Here is a 21,638-nt window from a genome sequence, read left to right on the forward strand (position 1 = left end):
ACCGGATGTATAAATGTCAAACATCCGGTTGGCGTTCCACTCACTACCAAATACGGTGATGAGAGGAAGCCCAGTGGCCGGCAGTAGGAGAAGATGGAGCGAGATGGATTTTGTCCGACATTCTGAACATTTTCTCAGTTTTCTGTTTCCAAAACTATAATCTGTAACAAACAGAGTGGACTGCGTTTTGTAGACTTTAGGCTTTACCAAAGTTTTAAAAAAGCGTTGTTTCGATGGAGTGCGAGGGCGAATTGTGTTATTGCATACGCGCACATCGCATAGTATGCGTTCCCTAACGGAATATGCAAATTAATGCTAGAACGCGCCAATAGGAGCTCACTATCTCGTGCTTGGCTCTGCCCATCTCCTTGCTTGTTCTGGCCAGTATGATTAATTCGCTCCCATTGGAAACGACAGGCTCTGATCTTTCTTGGGTTACTTATAACAAATCTTTGGTGCCACTGGCACATGATTCCTCTGTTTACAGCACAGCCATCCGGTAAAAACATGGAGGACGCCACCAGCAGTAATCCTCAATCTATTGGATTTACAGAGAAATTAAAATCGTGGTTGTCCTGGTCATGGACATACATATGTGCAGTTTGGTTTGCCATGGTTTTAACGATGATCTATGTTCTGCGAAGCCCCTTGAAACTGCAGGACACTCTTACCTCAGGTGAGTTAGCTAGCTAAAGTAACATTAGCTGTAATGCAGAGCCATCAAAGAATGGGCAAGCTGGCTAGTTAGCAAATGTAGCCAGCCTGCTAGCTAACAAATATATATCGAGAGACAGTGGATGAAGTGAAAGTTTGACAGTTCCATAGCCAGCATCTCAGGTTGGTTTATTTATCAAATATTAGCTAGCTATTAGACACCTAACTAACGTTAGCTGTTATGCTTATGCATAACAACTAATCTGTTTGCTAGATCGCTAGTTTACATCATTCAAACTAGGAATGCATAGTGATTGCTAGAATTGCATGAGTTTCTTAGTCAGTGTGGCTGTTCGCTAGAGACATAGCTAACTAGCTATATCTATCTTCATCTATGGGCATGGTACTTCAACATCGCTAGCTAGGTACACTGACCCAGCACAGGCTCTGTCTGTAGTGGGCTCTGCATTATCAGCCTCTAATTTACGTTCAGTGTTAAATCTGAATCCCGGTCTTATTATTCAGTCAGGCTTGTGCAGTGTCATTAATGTGTGTGTTATGCATTTGATCTAACATAGCGTTACCTGTTGTTTCAGCATCTGCGTTCTTGAATACACTGACCCCTAAATTCTATGTGGCACTCACTGGAACATCCTCTCTCATCTCTGGCCTAATCTTGGTGAGTTGTGAAGATCACAGGGTTATTCACTGCATGGGGTTGGTGAATATAGTTAGCCCTGATTGTAGATTGGACACTCCACATTTGCAAATGTGCATTTCAAATACCAACACCAAAGGTAACCTAAATGTGTTAGCTAGTGCACAATGATACGATTAAAATAAATGGCAATCAATTGAATTGTCAAGAAGATTTGTACACTGGTACATTGCTCTCTGTATGACTGTCCCAATCCCCTGCTTGCAGATATTTGAGTGGTGGTACTTCCGTAAGTATGGGACCTCGTTCATTGAGCAGGTGTCTGTTAGCCATCTGCGGCCTCTCCTAGGTGGGGTGGAGAGCAGCACGACCACTGGCCTGTTCTCCTCAGTCAACGGAGAGGCTGAGCCTAGACCCAGTGTCTCAGGTAAACATTTCACCAATAGTATGGTTCCCCACACAGACCAAAGACCTGGGTCAAATGAATTAGTGCACAGCACACTGTAGCAAACCGCAACAAAACATTTTGCAATGGACAACAAAAATGAGCATTTCTGATTGGACAAGTTCAGGTACTCTCTCACTGTTTCAGTCCATTTTTCTTCCATTTGGTGGCCAGTGAATGTGACTCAGGTTTTCAAGGCCATCACTGTAATGATACTTGTCTTTTGCAGAGTGTAAAGTTTGGAGGAATCCTTTAAATCTATTCAGAGGAGCAGAATACAGCAGGTACATACATTCCCACCACAGGATGTCACTCATCCTGAGTTTTAGCTACACTGGCCTTCTATCTAAAGGTAAATTGCTATTTGTAAATAATTTGCCCCTGACACTCTTTATTTTGTACCCCTCTAAAGGTACACATGGGTGACTGGAAAAGAGCCTTTGACCTACTACGATATGAACCTGTCTGCTCAAGACCACCAGACCTTCTTCACTGGCGACACTCAGCAACTCAAGCCTGAAGATACTGGTTTGAATCTAAGCTTTTCAACCGGTATATTATGATAGAGTGAAAGCCAAAGTTTACATTTCTGGGAAGGAATAGAATCCTTCATTCTTTGTAAAAGACTGCTTTGGGTCTTATTGGCCTGTGGACAGTCTTCTGGATCCATGTCTAGGTAATACGTTCAGTATTTTGTTATATTTTTCTGTTCTCTTACAGTTATGCAGAAGGCCTGGAGGGAGAGAAATCCCCAAGCCCGGATCAGAGCAGCTTACCAGGCCATAGAGATGAACCACGAGTGAGTTCTACCACCATGACAGTTTCGGTTGCGGTTCGAAGACATTGCACGCTCATTTCGGGAAATCCAAAATGAATAGTCTTATTCAGCCAAACAAACTATGTGTATTCTATGAAGTAGAAAGCATAGCAAGTGTCTTCCTTGTGGTTTTTAGATGTGCTGCTGCCTATGTACTCCTGGCTGAGGAGGAAGCCACCACCATCACAGAGGCAGAGCGGCTGTTCAAACAAGCCCTGCGGAGCGGTAAGAGAGAACAGAGAGCACAGGACCAAATCACAAGCCTCAGACCTTTTGACCTTTTGAAGTCATTAGTCAGGAATGGAACTTTTGTAATTAAATGCAATACATTTCCTCTCTTGCATAGCTGGCAAAGACATCAACTTGCTGGTGTATATCAAACGCAGACTGGCCATGTGTGCACGCAAGCTGGGACGCATCAAGGAGGCAGTGAAAATGATGAGAGATGTGAGTGTTGCCATTTTCTTAACCAGGGGTGTTAAAATCAGGGCCTTGAGTTCTGCATTATGGCTGTTTATGCAGGTAACCTAGCAGTTACAGCATTGAGCCAGTAACCGAAATGTAGCTGGTTCAAATACTCAAGCCGACAAGGTGAAAAATCTGTCTGTGCCCTGGAGCAACCCTGTAAAAACAACACATTTCACTGTACCTATCCGGTGTATGTAAGATACATTTGTATTGATTGATGCCATTGATTGGCTAGAGGGAGCGTTCTCTTACCTGGGATGCATTCAGTTCGCTTCAACATTTACTACATTGTGTGACGGTTTGCATGCATTCTTAAAGAGCCTTTGTGGTATGTTTGCTCCCGTTTGGTGGGTGTGGCGAGGTGTGGCCGGATCAATATGGATGTGACCATCTGAAATCCCAAAACTCGTGCAGCACCCCATTCATAATCGCCCTCTGGGCCACCATAATCACAAAGCTTTTCAACTGGTCTTTCAGTACAGTACAGTACCATTTCCGTTGAATTCAACATTTTACACCGTTTTGTCATAATGAACGCAGCCCTGGTATCCCAGGTCTGAATTAGTCGCTGTTTAGAGGATAGAACAAACAGAAGTAATGTGGACCTGAAGGCCCTGATGTTTAACTTCCTCTCTTTAGCCCTCTTCTATGCACCTTTTTAATACTGGTTAGTCCTGACATTTTATGATTCCTTCTCTCACTTACTGTTCCTTACTTTTCCCCAGTTAATGAAAGAATTCCCACTGTTGGGAATGTTGAATATACATGAAAATCTCCTAGAGGCATTACTGGAGCTGCAGGCTTACGCTGACGTACAAGCAGTCCTTGCCAAATATGACGGTAAGCTATATGGCATGTAGCAGATGCTTTTATCCAAGGCGACAGTAATGAGTGTGTACATTTTCATATTAGTGGGCCCAGCGTTAATCAAACCCATAATCCTGGCGTTGAAAGCCCCATGCTACCAACTGATTCACGTTGGACCACATGTGAAAAACAGGGTTCAAGCTAACAAACTACAATAACTTTGAACCAATCCTCTGTGTTCACGATTTCCAGACTCCTAGTTTGAGCTTAAAGTGAAATAACCGTCATGTGTTCTCGTTGTAGACATCAGCTTGCCAAAGTCAGCTACTATATGCTACACGTCTGCACTGCTGAAAGCACGGGCTGTATCGGAGAAGTAAGTGTCCCCTTGGGGGAAATTTTGATTTTAAAGATCCGTTTGTAACCATTATTGTACCATTTTTATAAGACATACAAAAACAGTATATTGCATGATCTATACTTGACAAAGATGCATCTGTTTTTATAGGTCAGACAAGTAGCACAGGGGAATTCTGTCTACTAACAATCAATACTTTTTTTGTGGGACGTCCAACTCTTTTTGTGACTGGAGTACAGGAGACCCCCCCCCCCCCCCACACTTGAAGCTGTCTTCCTGACTTCTGTCTTAACACAGGTGTGTCTTTCTCTCTGTCTCTCTCTCTCTCTCTCCATCCGTCCCAGGTTTTCTCCTGAGGCAGCGTCCCGGCGGGGCCTGAGCACTGCGGAGATGAACGCTGTGGAGGCTATACACAGAGCTGTGGAGTTCAACCCACATGTGCCAAAGGTCAGTCGAGACCTTCAGCCACAGATCTAGGATAAGCTTACGCTATCCAAATCCTAACCTTAATCATTAATTGCAAGAAAGGTACATATCTAGAATCAGCTTAGCGTACCCTATCCAAGTCCTAACCTGAACAATTAGTGGGGGAAATGACAACTGATATGACTTTCTATGTTTTTTCCATTAGCTTTATTTGAGCAAATTCTGTCATATTTTACAAACACAGGTGATGGCTATTTAGTTATTTTGCTGTACTCCATTCTCTTCTGGGGTGATGGCAGCAGAGAGCATCAACATCTCTATCAGAAGTGTGCTGACTTTAGTACTTGTAATGACATAGGATAGCCAGCAGGTGTCAGTATTGTACTGCATCGTAAATGTAGCTGCTGTCGTTAGGACTGGACCTGTGAGCCACTTCTACTCACTCTCTGTAGCACAGTAGAACATGGTGCCCTGCACTTAGTGGATTTTTCCAAAGGTGAAACTATTAACCTAATTATTATTCCATTAGCTATCTATCAGTTGACTATGAGTTCCTGGTGAGATCTGGATCGTGTTCAGTAGGGCATACTGTAGAAAAATCTTTTGCAACAGAAAATACAAATCTGTATTTTTACTGCACAAGATCAGGTTTTACATCCCCCGTTTCAAAATATTTTCTACCTACTGAAAAAGAACTTGAGGTGTAACCTCGTTGATCATGGACATGACTGGGCTGGGCTCTGGTCTGGGTTACAACAAGGGGCCCTGATGTGTCCCCTGCAGTAGACAGACAGAAACAATTCCTGCACATCTCTTCCCACAGGGATTAGGCTTGGATGTCCTATAGTAAAACACACAATCCCCCCCCCCACACACACACACACACTCTCTCTCTCACACACATTCACATACACACACACGTACACAGAGGTCGCAGTCTCCCTACAGCAAATGTTTGTGTGTGTGTGTGTGTGTGTTGCGATGTGTGGCAGTCACAGGCAGCGAGGGGGAAACTCAGTGCTTTGATCCAGGCTTTGATGTGAGGGCCCTCATCCTGAGTGTCTCCATGTCCCCCACCCCGCCCCAGGGGCATTGCTGCCCCCCTCTCTGCTCCCTTCTCAGCCCCCCTCTCAGCAACCCTTTGCCCCCTCTCATTCCCCTGCCACGGCGCTGACAAACAGGGCGGGTCAGACTATAAAGTAGTGATCTCAGAGATATTGCACATCTACAGCACCTCTGCTTTCAACTGGTGATACCCTAGACCCTTCAAACTAAACTCTGGACCTTGAAGCCAGTTCCACTGCATTTTGTCATAGTTCCCTTCAAAACAGGGACTGATTTAGACCTGGGACACTAGGTGTGTGCAATGAATTATCAGGTAGAACCAAAAACCAGCAAGCTCCGGACCTCGTAGGGTAGAGTTGAATAGCCCTGCCCTAGACCGTTGAGCTAATAGACTAATATGTTCTCTCCGTCTGTCAATCTCTGTCCCATTGAAGAAGATCTCACGTCTCATAGTAGACAGACAGACAGGAGACACTCCAAACCTTTTAGAATTGTTTAAATCCATCCGATATCGACTGAATTATAGCACATAAAACATTTTACTGGCACTGACACATAATGAATGGAGTTCAGGGGTTTTGGTGGGAATTCAGGTATAACATGTATTGTCATATGTCACTTATTTTCTTAGAATGCACATATATATATATATATATATATATCACACAGTGCCTTCAGAAAGTACTCACACCCCTTGACTTTTTCTAGATTTTGTTGTGATTCAATTTAGATTTCGTGTCACTGGCCTACACCATAATGTCAAAGTGGAATGATGTTTTTAGACATTTTTACAAATTAATAAAAAATGAAAAGCTGAAATGTCTTGAGTCAATTCAACACCTTTTGTTGTGGCAAGCCTAAATCAGTTCAGGAATAAAAATGTGCTTAACAAGCATAATAAGTTGCATGGATAGTGTTTTTAACATATCATTTTTGAATGATTACCTCATCTCTGTACCCCACACACATACAATTATCTGTAAGGTCCCTCAGTCAAGCAGTGAATTTCAAACACATAGACAAGGGAGGTTTTCACAAAGAAGGGCACCTAATGGTAGTTAGATGGGCTAGATGGGTAAGGGGGGAAAAAAGAAGCAGGCATTGAATATCCCTTTGAGAATGGTGAAGTTATTAATTACACTTTGGATGGTGTATCAATACACCCAGTCCCTACAAACATACTGGTGTCCTTCCTTACTCAGTTGCCAGAGAGGAAAGAAATCGCTCATGGCCAGTTGTGATTTTAAACAGTTAGAGTTTTTAATGGTAGTGAAAAAACAGAGTATATATCAACAACATTGTAGTTACTCAACAATACTAACATAAATGCCTGAGTGAAAAGAAGCCTGTACATATAAAATATATTCCAAAACATGCATCCTGTTTGCAATAAGGCACTAAAATAAAATTGTAAAAAATGTGGCAAAGAAATTAACTTTGTTCTGAATACAAACCATTATGTTTATGGAAAATCCAACACACCACATCACTGAGTACCACTTTTCATATTTTTAAGCATGGTGGTGGCTGCATCATGTTATGGGTATGCTTGTCACCGGCAAAGAGTGGAATAGGGAGTTTTTCAGGATTAAAATAAACAGAATAGAGCTAAGCTCAGGCAAAATCCTAGAGGAAAACCTGGTTGTCTGCTTTCTACCAGAGAAGTCAACATTCAGCAGGACAATAACATAAAACACAAGGCCAAATATACACTGGAGTTGCGCTACCAAGACGACATTGAATGTTCCTGATTGGCCTAGTTACAGTTTGGACTTAAATCTGCTTGTAAATCTATGGCAAAGGTGAATCTAACGTATATTGGCTCAATGCTGTGAATACCGATATACATATCTGTATTTCATTTTCAATATAATTGCTAACGTTTCTAAAAACATGTTTTCACTTTGTCATGCGGTATTGTGTGTACATGGATGAGAATTGTTTTTATTTCATCCATTTTGAGTTCAGGCTGTAACACAACAAAATGTGGAATAAGTCATGGGGTATGAATACTTTCTGATGATACTGTACATTTTCTAATGGTATCAGGTATTTTTTTCTTTGGTAAAATAAATCAAATGAGATGCCTCATTTGCATTACTACAATTGGTGTATTTTCATACATGAATACATTAGCATAACGGGATGCAAAAACATGCCCTGTTTACGCCTCCCTGCACTCACCTGTGCTGTCTGGACTGCCTTAATTACGGTTGTTGTCTCTTTCTGTTGCGTAATTCAACAAGTGTGTCAATAGCAGGATATCCTAGATTAGAAATCACCACACTTGGCTCTAGATTACACCTATCTAAACATACTGTACATTGTTTGCGAGAGCAGACATAATATCACTATAATCCAAGTGTTCACTTTTGGTACTTGTTTCATTTTAGCGCATCTAATTTGTAAACATCGGTATTAAATTATTACTTTTTTAAATTCCACCAAAAAAATCAGCACCCATCAAAATAAAGTTATCTTTCTTCTCTTTCTTGTGATGTAAGTATCGAAACGATGCGTTGAATCCCAGATGAAGCTTTAGCGTTATTATAGACGCAACGGAAAGACAACGTATTCCATTGAGTCCATTTCAGCCATTACCAGGGTGTGTTTGACAGGCCATTACAAACATTTCTGCAGTCGTACCTTTTAATGGGAAAAAACAACAGGCACTAGCAAGAGTATGAAACGTTCGCAGGAGTCAAATGAAAGCAATCAATCCAGCGAGATTGAAGTGACAAGTGGATTTTGCACCCCTCAAACACAGGAAATAGATGGATGGAAAAGGCCTATCCTCAGGTGGGTGGCATGCGCCTTGCTACACGCAGACAGACATGACGACTGACTTAACGTGGCGACTTTTAAAGAGTTGTGTCTGTCGGATTGTCCTCAGGAGCGCGGGAGTGAAGCATGTTCTGTCGGCCTCACCGGGTCAAGTCAATTCATTGAGTCCACTAGAGGTTGGGTGCTTTGGTCTTCTTATAGTCAAAGCGTTTGAGATTATGCAGCGGGATTATTTCCTGGTCTAAATGATTTGTGTCAGACTTGTCTTTATTTATTTATTTATTTATCAAGGTGAGTCCCATTGAGATCTTATGAAGATACGGTGTGTATCTCTTTCACAAGGGACCCCTGTCCTTGTCTGTCTAAATGGTCAGTGAGTGCACCTGTAGCCGTAGAGCCCGAGGCATGCCTGGCGTGGGCTGTTTTCTGCCCAGCAGCCAGTGTTCACACACAGATACCAGTTGTTCACTGGACTGGAGCGAGCTGCTCTGGCTCTGTTGTGGGTGGGCTTCCATTCCCAGCAGCTTCCCCGCATTCCCCTGCTTCAATCAACGAGCGAGACCCCCCGATTCCTCCCACCAGCCTCGGCAACGTGACCCCTCAGTCAGTCAGTCCACCAGCCAGCCCCCACCAGGCAGCCTTGGAAGAGTGGTGTAATGAAGGCAAGATTTATGGGCATTCTGGGAGGTCAGGCGTGGGGAGTGTTAGGGCCAGCATCGCAGCAGGCCTGAGGGGATTATATATGGACATCACGCTACATCACATGAGCAGACTGCACTAAATGCTCCACACACCCAGCTGTTTCAGTGCTCAACCTCTTAACCGCTCTGCTCGTTACCCCTCTCCTCGCCACTTTTTTCTTGTCTGTCCCAATCAGTCTCGCTCTCTCTTCTCTCTCTCCCTCTCTCTCTCCAAGGAACAGTAGGAAGGTTGAGGAACCGGACAGAGGGAAGCCTGTATGGCTGGTCAAGTGTTAAGGACACCTGAATGTGTTTTATATTTAGCACACTCCTGCGGTTAACACTTCCTCGCGCATTTGGAGTGTGCTGCTTTGTGCCCAGTAGCCTATGTTGTGGCGATGGCCTCCTCAGCCTTATTCAGAATTCAGGTGGATGGAGGCTTGACTTAGGTGGTAGTAGTAGGTGTGATCCAACACTTCACTGGAGGAGATGGACGGTAGTAAGAAGTGCCTTAGCACAGCTCTAGGGTCAGCTCACCTTCACCAGATCCTAACCTTAATCATTGGAAGGAGCAATACAAAACTGACCTTTTAGATCACTTTCTCGGGTCAATATCATCCTCCTATTCCAGCATCCGTCCAGTTCAGTCCACCGCTACCTTCGGGTGACCTAACATGACAGACGGCCTCAGAGGTCACCTATCCTTCAACAGCACCGTGAGCCAATGAGACGACGGCTAGATGTCGTCGACTTGTTCCATTGTGCTAAATGCCAAAGATTAAAATCTGAGGGAGGCTTATGAGTTATGCTCCGGCTTATGAGTGTTCCAAGATAAAAGAGGAACGTCGATGAAACTTAATCCCTTGATCAAAGAGGCGACTGGTGAAGGGGGGGGGGGGGGGGGGGGGGGGGGTACGGAGGAGGGAGGCAGCGCAGAGGGCCGAGGTGTTACCCACCCTTATGCCAGGGCATGCCAGGAAGGACAGCTGCCCGTCAAATGCTTTGGTAACCATCACCTCTACCCTTATTAAACACACTGGTATACCTGGTTAAAAGTGCTGCTCCTAACAGAATTAAGTATGCTCAGCATCTATATAGCAGGCCTCTCCAACCCTGTTCCTGGAGAGCTACCGTGTAGGTTTTCACTCCAACCCTAATCTAGCACACCTGATTTTAATAATTAGCTGGTTGAAAAGCTGAATCAGGTTAGTGACAACTGGGGTTGGAGCGTAAACCTACAGGAGGGTAGCTCTCCAGGAACAGGGTGGGAGAGCCCTGATCTATACAGTAAGCCCTAAGTGCTGACTGGCATAAAAGTCTCAAATTTGGCGAGGACATGAAAGTCGCACACGCCATTGAACGACTGCAGCTCAAATAAATCACTGCAACGAGGAGTGGAGTGCGCTGAAAACGTCTTTAAAATGTGCTCGACACTCGTTCTCAAAAACGTGAAACTCAGACGGTTATCCAAGCATAACCAATCAGCATCATATTCATGCAGACACACTGTAGCCAGCCAGCTAACACACCAGCTAACTGTCCCTGAGGGAAGAGGAGAGCAGTGCAGAGGGCTGGTCTGCCCCTCGGGCCCTGGGTGCAGCCTCCTGGGCAAGCAGGGCGGCTCTGGGCTGCTTTGCACTGGGCTGGCTGGCTGGCTGAGCCTGTGACCATGGGGGGGGATTAAACAGGATTAGCTTTAGGGTAACCTTCCCAAAGTGTCAGTCTAAGACCCGTAGTCCTGTGAAGCAGGCTGCCTGGGAATCCAGAAGGCCCAACCCCAACGGTCCCTGCTGGCCCCACAGCCCAGGGGACCAGTTCAGAGGGGATTAACGCCACTGCCACGCCGCCACACACACACACACACAGTCCAGACACGGGAGGAAAGTCGGCAGCACCACACAGCATAGTACTGCCTCGGTGGGAGGAAGGGGAGTTTACACTCTGAATCTAACAGTAACAGAGCAGAGAGAGGCTTTAGATTTTCCCCACTTGAACAATTGCAAAACAAGGGCTCTCAACAAATACCTCACGAGGAAAAGTATATTTCAGTCTATCGGTCAGATAGCCTTAGCCTAGGGAATTATTGCTCAACAGGATATGGATGAGGTGCTGACTAATTCCCATTCAAATAAATGAACTACACTGCCCTTGTCTTCCTTGCACTCACATTCACACTTCTCTCTTCTGAACAGCACAAATGTTGCAGATAGCGACTGTTATTGCGAAATGCGGTTGTTTACCTAGCGCTGGTTGTAAGCCACCCTGGATAAGAGCGTCTGCTGTTTAACTATGTCACCGCCTTTGCCTGTAATGTACTGTAACGGCGTTATCTCCTGTCTGCCTCTCTGTCTGTAGTATTTATTAGAGATGAAGAGTCTGATCCTGCCTCCAGAACACATCCTGAAGAGGGGGGACAGCGAGGCGGTGGCCTATGCCTTCTTTCACCTGCAGCACTGGAAGAGGGCCGAGGGAGCCTTAAACCTGCTGCACTGCACCTGGGAAGGCAGTACGTACTGGGACATTGATTGATTGTTTGATTAATTAGTAGGTTGATTAATTCATTAATTGCATTTCTGGCAGTACTCGCATAAAAAAAGAATTGACATTTAAAATCTATGCATGTACATCTTTTGAATCTATTCTCATGCTTGATGTGTTTTTCTGCGTTTCTCTCCTGCCCTTGAAGCTTTTCGGATAATTCCCTACCCTCTAGAGAAGGGTCACCTGTTTTACCCCTACCCTGGGTGCACAGAAACAGCAGATCGGGAACTGCTGCCCTGTAAGTAGTAGGACAAGTCATTACTATACAGTATACTCAATGCAATGGTCAATTCTCTCTACTGCATTGTCGGAACTAGAAGCACAAGCATTTCGCTACACTCGCATTAACATCTGCTAACCATGTGTATGTGACAAATAAAATTTGATTTGATATGAATTCTGATGATAATATGTGCCTTTCTCTCTTCTCCTCTCTCTGCCCCCCCCCCCCCCCCCCCCCCCTCTCATTCTCTTCTGCAGCCTTCCACGAGGTGTCTGTGTACCCAAAGAAAGAGCTTCCCTTCTTCATCCTCTTCACAGCGGGCCTTTGTTCGTTCACCGCCATGCTGGCCATGCTCACACACCAGTTTCCTGAGCTCATGGGCGTCTTTGCCAAAGCAGTAAGTCGTGCAATTGTCTTCCACTGATCGTTTTGGTTGTTGGGGGGTAATATTTACTATGGACCGCTTCACATGGCTTTTCATGTTACATTCACTGAATGAATACTTGATGGTCATTTGGGCTAGCAAAAAACAAGGTTGTCAATATAGAAATGGAATCTGGATGTGGTATTTCTCTGCTTTGTGATCAACTTTCTCAGGAGTTGCAGAGGTGTGGCATTGACATATCCTAGTATAGAAAATACCATGAAACTAGAGTGATTTGCTGATATCGAACTGGATCGGTTTTCAATTTAGAAGCGTTTTAACGGGAACGATTAAATGATTAAGACATGTTGTATGCGTGTTATTATTCTCATGTACTCTGACCCAGTTGACCTCTTGTGTAGTCGCTGCCTCTCATCTCTGTCGACGACGAGGCTCATGGGATGCCTGGGTCTGATTTGTAAGAGGCTCCTGTGTCTTTCACTGCACGGCGCTAGAGCAATACAGCCAGAATCTCTTAGGATTTAATATTGTATTATTTAATAGAGTTGTTTTTATCCTCAAGGTGTGAGACTGAAATATAGCTTAACCATATCCTGTTGTCTAAGTAGATTCCTAGAGTACTGTATGACTTGGTGCAAAAGCAGCATCTCCAACTAAGCCCTGTCCCAGCCAGGTAGTTAGTAGTTCACTCATGTATTGGATAGCAGGACTTGAAGATCATCCACAGAGCAACAGCTAAGAGGGCCACTCTAGTGATTAGTTCAGACTAGATAAGTGACGTGGGCATTTCTCAACCAGAGCAGGCTAGTCTTGCGTTGTCACACTTCCCCAGTTCCAAGTCTCTTGAGAATGCCGGAAATGTAGGTTGAGAACAAGCGAACAACACCTTCGCTCAGCAGCACTGTACTTGGCTACTATAGGAGACCTGAAGAGGAAGCTTGCTTTGATGATGCTGGTTTTCCACAGAGCCGCACCCTGTCAGGAGGGTCTCCAGGGAATGTGGAGGTTAAGGTTTAGGATGATAGAGTGTGCCTGTCACTACCAGAACAGGTTAACACCTCCACTCAGTCCTTCTCAAAGGGCTGTTTTCCAGCCCGGGCTCAGTTGCCTAATGCACCGTGCCTGTTAAACATCAAAAGTAAAGAACTGCAGTCCAATTTCCCCCATAGCCCATTTCACAGAGCCCCTTTTCCCGCACATTATGGGAATATATGGGGGCCGAAAGGGCGTAAGCCAGCAGCTGATAACACAATTCGACATAGGCTTACAGAATGCGCATTAGTTCCAGGGTTTAAGCATTGGGTTTGATGTATGTGATTTAGTCCCTTGTTTATTTATAAGACAGTGTGGCAGACTGTCAGTGTTTCTGTTTTTAGCTTGTTTGGCTAGGCCCTCTCTCACGCTAATCCTCTGTTTACGGTGGCCCTGTTTATTAGCTCTCACTTTACACAGCAGAGCAGGGCCATTAGCCTGGGCAAAAACAAGTCCGCAGAGTACGCATCGCACTCACACTTTTGTTATGAGAAAGACTGCCTCTAGATAACACTTTTACAGCGCAGTGGAGAGCCTGGTTTGTGTAAGGGACAGATAGAGGCACTACATGAAAGCCTCGGAGGCTGGAGGGAGGGGAACTGCCCAGGCCCACACCGTTCTCTGAGGAAAAACAGAGATTTCTGCTGAAGAGGATAAAAATCCCCGGCCTGAAACAGGACAGTGGGGTGAACCCAACCCCCCCCCCACGCTTCCTCTTATCTACTCCTAGCCCCACTACATGGCAGCCATGTCTGTCCTCAACCAGCTTTTATTAGGTTACCTATTCTGTGGCTCATTGGTGGCAGTTGGTCAGTAGAGCTAGGCCTAACCTAATTCAAAGTGTGCTTTGTAACTCACTCCATCTTATGGAGGATGGATGTTGTTTTCAAAGTCTTCAGAAGAAGGTGACCGAGTGGTATGACGAGAGAGTTTATTTTTATATACACTGCATGGCCATAAGGATGTGAACACCTGCTCGTCAAACATCTCATTCCAAAATCATGGGCCTTAATATGGAGTTGGTCAGGGCTCTGTGCAGGCCAGTCATGTTATTCCACAGGGATCTCAACAAACCATTTCTGTATGGACCTCCCTTTATGCACCGGGGCATTGTCACGCTGAAACAGGAAAGGGCCTTCCCCAAACTGTTGCCACAAAGTTGGAATGTCATTGTATGCTGTAGCATTAAGGGGCCTAGTCTGAACCATGAAAAACAGCCCCAGACCATTATTCCTCCTCCACCAAACTTTACAGTTGGCACTATGCATTGGGGCAGGTAGCGTTCTCCTGGCATCCGCCAAACCCAGATTTGTCCGTCGGACTGCAAGATGGTGAAGTGTGATTCATCACTCCAGAGAACGCGTATCCACTGCTCCAGAGTCCAATGGCGACGAACTTTACACCACTCCAGCCAACGCTTGGCATTGCACGTGGTGATCTTAGGCTTGTGTGCGGCTGCTCGGCCACGGAAACCCATTTCATGAAGTTCCTGACAACAGTTCTTGTGCTGAAGTTGGTTCCAGAGACCGTTTGGAACTCGGTAGTGAGTGTTGCAACCGAGGACAGGCGATTTCTACGCGCTACACGCTTCAGCACTCGACGCTCCCGTTCTGTGAGCTTGTGTGGTCTACCACTTTGCGGCTGAACCGTTGTTGCTCCTATACATTTCCACTTCACAATAACAGCACTAACAGGACAGAAATGTGACGAATTGATTTGTTGGAAAGGTGGCATCCTATGACGGTACCACGTTGAACGTCACTAAGCACTTCAGTAAGGCCATTCTACTGCCAATGTTTGTCTATGGAGATTACATGGCTGTGTGCTCAATTGTATACACCTGTCAGCAACTGGTGTGGCTGAAACAGCCAGATCCACTAATTTGAAGGCGTATCCACATACTCTTGTATATATAGTGTATCTTATTTGACTGGGTGTTTTTAAACACTGACACATCTGACTCATGGTCACTGCACACTGTTTGGTCTGGGTGGACGTGTCTGGAGACTTGTGATTATTGAAATGTTTACCTCAAGGCTTGTTTTTCTAAACACAAGCAAATAGTTGGACAAAATACCTTTCAACAAAATAATGTGTGAAGACCACACTCAATAACCTTCCACTTTTGCAGACGTGAATTTGGAAAAACCTCGATCAATTGGGCTAATATCTTAACGTGAAGTATGTTTTCAAAATATTTTTCCAGTCCTGTTGTTGTACTAGGCATGAGGACTAGCCTATGTCTATCACGTTGGGCAGTGGCATTGCCGTCGGTTTGAGGCTAAATGCATTGGGGGAGAGAGACCCATGGCATTGCATGCTTAAGCTTTGGCTGTGGTTCCAGATACTAGAGCAATGCTGTGGCCTTGCTTCCCCTATCCTGTCACAGCCATCTGTTCACCTCGCAAACGTATTGCTTCATAAACACATGAAAGTGTTGTTTATGGTGGATTTAACTATTGGGGTTGAAACATTTTTCAGATATGCGATCGTGGGCCAAGTTCAATTGGTTAAGCTGGAGATAGAGGCCTCGACAAGGGTTATGGGTCTCCTCTCTCCTTGCTTATTTGTTTTGGGAGAGCGTTTTATAGAATTAGACCTCGGATCCCTAGGGTGTAGTAGTGATGCAAGCTCTGGTATTCAACCCTAGATGAAGGGTACATTCTAACATGCCCCGTCAATACAACTCGCCAGGCCAGTGCTTGTCATCTCAATTTGATTTCACCATACTCTCTCTTTTTTTCCACAGCAGTCTGTGTAGTTTGTTGAATAGCAGTTGTCAAAATTCAAAATAAAGTGTGTTCATTTCCGTTCATCAGTTATATCGTGTTGGGGTAGCCACCCCCAGTAGGTCAATGCCACGTCATAGCACTGTAAGAAATATAGTTATAGCACATGTGCAATTGTGTTATTGTTGTGCCTGAGCTTGTAAAGATATACATGTACAAAGATAGAGGTGTGTGGTATGAATTGGGATGGTGTAGGCCCCTCAAACTGAACTCTAGACCTCAAAGCCAGTTCCACTGCATTTTTTTTGCATTATCCCCCTCTAATCAGGGACTGGTTTTAGACCTGGGACACCAGGTGTGTGCAATTAATGATCAGGTAGTACAGAAAACCAGCCGTCTCCGGACGTCATAGGGTTGGAGTTGAGTACCCACTGTGTAGGCTATTGAAAGCAGTGTATTGAAATATCTTTGTTTCGTTCCTCAGTTCTTCAGCACTCTATTCGCACCCCTGGGTTTCTTCGCTGACAAGATGGAGAGCTTCATGCCGTCCAGTTTTTGGCATCAGCTGACTCGAATCTGACCCCATCACACACACGCACGCACGCACCACATACACAAACACACTCCTCAGACACCAACACTCCAAAACTATAGACAGAAATGTTTGCTCTCCTGTCTTCAGCATTTACACACACTTTGGTAATGATTCTGTTGGCCAAGTCTTGTATCATGAGACAGATATTTTTTAAAGTAAACGTTTACCAGATATTCACACAGTCATTTATTTATTATTGTTATTATTATTATTATATGAACTTGAAGTTACGTTGAGTAACACAGAATGGTAAATTGAGAGTATTTCAACCCACAGTTTACTCCCAAGTCTGACCTCGAAATTGGGCCATTCTCTCATAGATGAAGTGCCGAAACAATAAATGAATGATTCTAAATGAGCACACGATTCTTTTTCTTTTGAAGTGCAGTGATGGTTCACGTTTCATCATTCTGAAAGCTTAACACTACAGTTCCTACTCTGTTCTATTTGCTGTCGATAATATCTGGCCAAATGTATTGCCTGTGTTAGCTGGTGCAACCGGAGCGAGATAGAGGTAAAGGCCTGTTTTCCAGGATCACAGTTATGCACAGACAAATTTCTGTTCACTAGAACAAAGTATGTGTGTCAAAGGAGTACATGCCAGTTCAGATAGGTACAAAAAAAATGTGCATAACCTTTATGGTACATTGTCTTCCTATGGGGTGGAGTTTGTGAGACCGTCTAAAAATAAATCCTTGATTTACTGCCTCACCCTGTCTGTAGTGTATACAACGCCTGCAACGTTTTGCCAGTTGTTGCTACGGCATGCCACCTCAGTATTATATCACTCTAGCCCCTCAGACGTAGCATGAAAATGTAAATGGGATATTGACTGGTCATGGCATCACTCACAGCCAATTACATAATGGAAAGCTGCATTTCTAGTTTCTCCTCTATGAGTTGGAGGCAACTCGTATTGCTCAGGTGTTATGGGCAGTGTTTAACTTGGGCAGGAGCTCGCCGGAGTTGGGCACCGGCATGTTCTACTGCTTGAGCTCCTGTTCCTCTTGTAAAATATTAGCTCAAAAGTATTGTGGAGCTCCTGCACCAAAATATAAACAGTACCGGCACCCAACATGAGTACCGGCACCTATTTCAATCCAAGTCAAGCACTGGTTATGGGGCAATAGCAATCACAACAGGACACTATTTGTTTGAAGTACTGTATGATCTCACTTTATCCTCATCAGCAAATACTCTGAACCATGATCTAAGACTAGTCAATAGCCAATATTTTGTGGCAGGACTTGAATAGCATGAAGTGCCTCACTGGCTCAACAGACAGATTGGAAATAATCGGCTTGATGAAATTGAAAGACGTTGCCCACGATACTGCCAGATATTTATTTATTGTGTTGATGAACCAACGTTGCGGGCATACAGTGCCTTATTCACCGTAGAAGACCAGTGGTTTCAGAACATGCTCATTCATTTGCTAATTCCTTCAACTGTATTATATGTTTGAGTATACATGAACCCAATTATGAGTCAAGACAGCAGTGAGAGCTGACCGTTTATTGGTTGCTGGTGGTGCATTGGCATCACGGTCAATTATCACACATTGCTTGAACAGCACTAATAATTGGTTTGCTTACATTCAACTTGTGTCAAAGCCATCAGCCTTCCTGTCTGGCTATACTGTGCACTATCTGGGTGTACTTACTGTCCACTATTTTAATTCCATACTCTTGGGTGATATTTGAGTAACATGATGAAATGCTGAAGACAGAAGTAATCATATTTGACCTAACTACCACATGAGTTGGATAGCTCACAACAAATTGGTTATTGAATGTAATTTGAATGTGTTTGTGTTTGAATTTTTGTTGTACATTGTGAACAAATAAATCAATAATTAATAAAAACGATTCAAGATGGAATTTGTTTTTATGATTATGTCTTGGGAATTTGGTCCTAGGAGGCTCAATGGTTTACCTAGACAGAGAACATACATGTTAAACAAGTCCAGACTACCTGGGTCTTTCTATAACGGGGCCAATGTGTGGCATCAAGGTCCCATTTTCTGAAAGGTTTGATATACATTTAAATGTGATATTCTTGCAGCTTCTCTTGTGTAGTTACAGGAGTACGAGTCTAGATAGACACAATGAGATCGTGACTCCTAGCAGCAACAAAGCATCTACATGTCGTGCAAAATGTCATATGAAACATGGACACTGCATGTTTCTTTGTCATGTCTACTAGCTAGGTCTGTTTGTGCTTTAGACAACTTTTATAGCCAACCTTCCAGGAGAATGAAAAGGATAAACAGCTTTTCTATAGTTTTTAATAGTTGATGTATTATATTATTGAATTAAATTATTATAATGGGTTCTGTCAACATAATCATTGGCAATAATAATAATAACCAATGATAAAATCATTATCACTAAACTCTTCAAGCTGAGTGTGTGTGTTTAAAACTAGACATCGCATTCTTAGACATCACCCTAGACCCACTCCAATAAGCATACCACCCCAACAGATCTACAGATGGCGCAATCTCAATTACACTCCACACTGCCCTTTCCTACCTGGATAAAAGGAATACCAACACCACCATTCAAAAGTTTGGGGTCACTTAGAAATGTCCTTGTTTTTTGTCCCTTTAAAATACAGTGTAGACAATGTTGTAAATGACTATTGTAGCTGGAAACGGATGATTTTGAATGGAATATCTACATAGGCATACAGAGGCCCATTATCAACAACCATCACTCCTGTGTTCCAATGGCACGTTGTGTTAGCTAATCCAAGTTTATCCGAGAAGGCCAACATCCCGGAGTCGCCTCTTCACTATTGACGTTGAGACTGGTGTTTTGCGGGTACTATTTAATGATGCTGCCAGTTTAGAACTTGTGAGGCATCTCTTTCTCAAACTCGACACTCTAATGTACTTGTCCTCTTGCTCAGTTGTGCACCGGGGCCACCCACTCCTCTTTCTCTTCTGGTTAGAGCCAGTTTGTGCTGTTCTGTGAAGGGAGCAGTACACAGCGTTGTACGAGATCTTCAGTTTCTTGGCAATTTCTCGCATGGAATAGCCTTCATTTTACAGAATAAGAATAGACTGACAAGTTTCAGAAGAAAGGTCTTTGTTTCTGGCCATTTTGAGCCTGTAATCGAACACACAAATGCTGACGCTCCAGATACTCAACTAGTATAAAGAAGGCCAGTTTAATTGCTTCTTTAATCAGAACAACAGTTTTCAGCTGTGCTAACATAATTGCAAAAGGAATTTCTAATGATCAATTAGCCTTTTAAAAATGATAAACTTGGATTAGCTAACACAATGTGTTATTGGAACACAGGTTGCTGATAATGTGCCTCTGTACGCCTATGTAAAGTAGTTACTCCATAAAAAATCTGCCGTTTCCAGCTACAATAGTCCTTTACAACATTAACAATGTCTACACTGTATTTCTGATCAATTTGATGTTATTTTAATGGACAAAAAAATTGCTTTTCTTTCAAAAACAAGGACATTTCTAAGTGACCCCAAACTTTTGAACGGTAGTGTATGTGAGAATGCTGTTCATTGACTACAGCTCAGCGTTCAGCACCATAGTGCCTTCCAAGCTCATCACTAAGCTAATGTCCCTGGGACTGAACACCTACCTCTGCAACTGGATCCTGGACTTCCTGACTGAACGCCCCAGGTGGTGAGCGTAGGCAACACATCTGCCACGCTGATCCTCAACATGGGGACCCCTCAGGGGTGCATGCTTAGTCCCACTGTACGCTCTATTTACCCACTGCATGGCCAAACATGACTCCAACACCATCATTAAGTTTGCTGACAACACAGCGGTGGTAGACCAGATCACAGAAAACGATGAGACAGCCTATAGGGAGGAGGTCAGAGAACTGGGACTGTGGTGCCAGGACAACAACCTCTCCCTCAACGTGAGCAAGACAAAGGAGATGATCGTGGACTACAGGAAAAGGAGGGCTGAGCAAGCCCCCATTTACATCGACGGGGCTGTAGTGGATCAGGTCGAGAGCTTCAAGTTCCTTGGTGTCCACATCACCAACAAACTATCATGGTCCAAACACACCAAGAATGTTGTGAAGAGGGCACGACAATGCCTTTTCCGCCTCAGGAGACTGAAAAGACTTGGCATGGGTCCCCAGATCCTCAAAAAGTTATACAGCTGCACCATCGAGCGCATCCTGACCGGTTGCATCGCTGCCTGGTATGGCAGCTACTTGGCATCCGACCGTAAGGTGCTACAGAGGGTAGTGCGTACGGCCCAGTACATCACTGGGGCCAAGCTTCCTGCCATCCAGGACCTATATACTGTACTAGGCAGTGTCAGAGGAAGGCCCAAAAATGTGTCAAAAACTCCAGTCACCCAAGTCATAGACTGTTCTCTCTGCTACTGCATGGCAAGTGGTACCGGAGCGCCAAGTCTAGGTCCAAAAGGCTCCTTAACAGCTTCTACCCCCAAGCCATAAGACTGCTGAACAATTATTTTGCTGAACTATTTGCATTGACCCACCCCCCTTTGTTTTACACTGCTGCAACTCGCTGTTTATTATCTATTCATAGTCACTTTACCCCTACCTACATGTACATATTATCTCGAATAATCTGTACCCCCACAAATTGACTCGGTTGGTACCCCCTGTATATAACCTCATTATTGTTATTTTATTGTTACTTTTTTAATTTGTAACTTTAGTTTATTTAGTAATATTTTCTTAAAACTGCATTGTTAGGTTAAGGGCTTGTAAGTAAGCATTTCACGGTATTCTCTGCATGTGTCAAATAACATTTGATTTGATTCTTGCTTCCTCTGTCCTTGTTTCCTCCGCTCCTTGCCTCTCCTTGAAAGTGCATTGGTGCCCGAGGGGAGGAACCTTTCCTCCTCTCCTCCAATGTGTTTTGAGAAGGAGGTGAGGAATGGAGTATGCAAGGGAAGAATCTCAATTGCATTTCCTTCATTCTTCACATCCGCTCTCTTCGCCGCC

The 21,638-nt window shown here is 44.1% G+C and overlaps 1 protein-coding gene across 2 annotated transcripts; it reads left to right on the forward strand.

Annotated features, from left to right (window-relative positions):
- The first annotated feature begins 64 nt into the window (after window positions 1-64).
- Window positions 65-18,535, forward strand: st7l (suppression of tumorigenicity 7 like). 2 transcript variants are annotated; one of them, XM_055868068.1, is made up of 15 exons: window positions 65-676; window positions 1,251-1,333; window positions 1,580-1,739; window positions 1,987-2,041; window positions 2,170-2,309; window positions 2,478-2,556; window positions 2,711-2,799; window positions 2,921-3,021; window positions 3,768-3,882; window positions 4,153-4,225; window positions 4,552-4,654; window positions 11,518-11,668; window positions 11,849-11,941; window positions 12,184-12,323; window positions 16,557-18,535. In XM_055868068.1, the coding sequence occupies exons 1-15, from the start codon at window positions 469-471 to the stop codon at window positions 16,650-16,652; spliced, it is 1,686 nt and encodes a 561-aa protein (XP_055724043.1). In that variant the 5' UTR covers window positions 65-468; the 3' UTR covers window positions 16,653-18,535. The 2 variants fall into 2 exon arrangements, with proteins under 2 accessions (XP_055724043.1, XP_055724044.1); XM_055868069.1 differs by having other exon boundaries at window positions 2,170-2,285.
- Window positions 18,536-21,638: the final 3,103 nt, after the last annotated feature.

This window comes from Salvelinus fontinalis, chromosome 18 (assembly GCF_029448725.1).
Source record: "Salvelinus fontinalis isolate EN_2023a chromosome 18, ASM2944872v1, whole genome shotgun sequence".
Taxonomy (NCBI): domain Eukaryota; kingdom Metazoa; phylum Chordata; class Actinopteri; order Salmoniformes; family Salmonidae; genus Salvelinus; species Salvelinus fontinalis.

Excerpts from the sequence above, each read along its gene's own strand:
- st7l (XM_055868068.1), top strand. The coding sequence starts at position 469 with ATGATTCCTCTGTTTACAGCACAGCCATCCGGTAAAAACATGGAGGAC. Across the intron at positions 4,226-4,551 it reads GCACGGGCTGTATCGGAGAA|GTTTTCTCCTGAGGCAGCGT; the intron begins GTAAGTGTCCCC and ends CATCCGTCCCAG. Across the intron at positions 11,942-12,183 it reads AGATCGGGAACTGCTGCCCT|CCTTCCACGAGGTGTCTGTG; the intron begins GTAAGTAGTAGG and ends TCTCTTCTGCAG.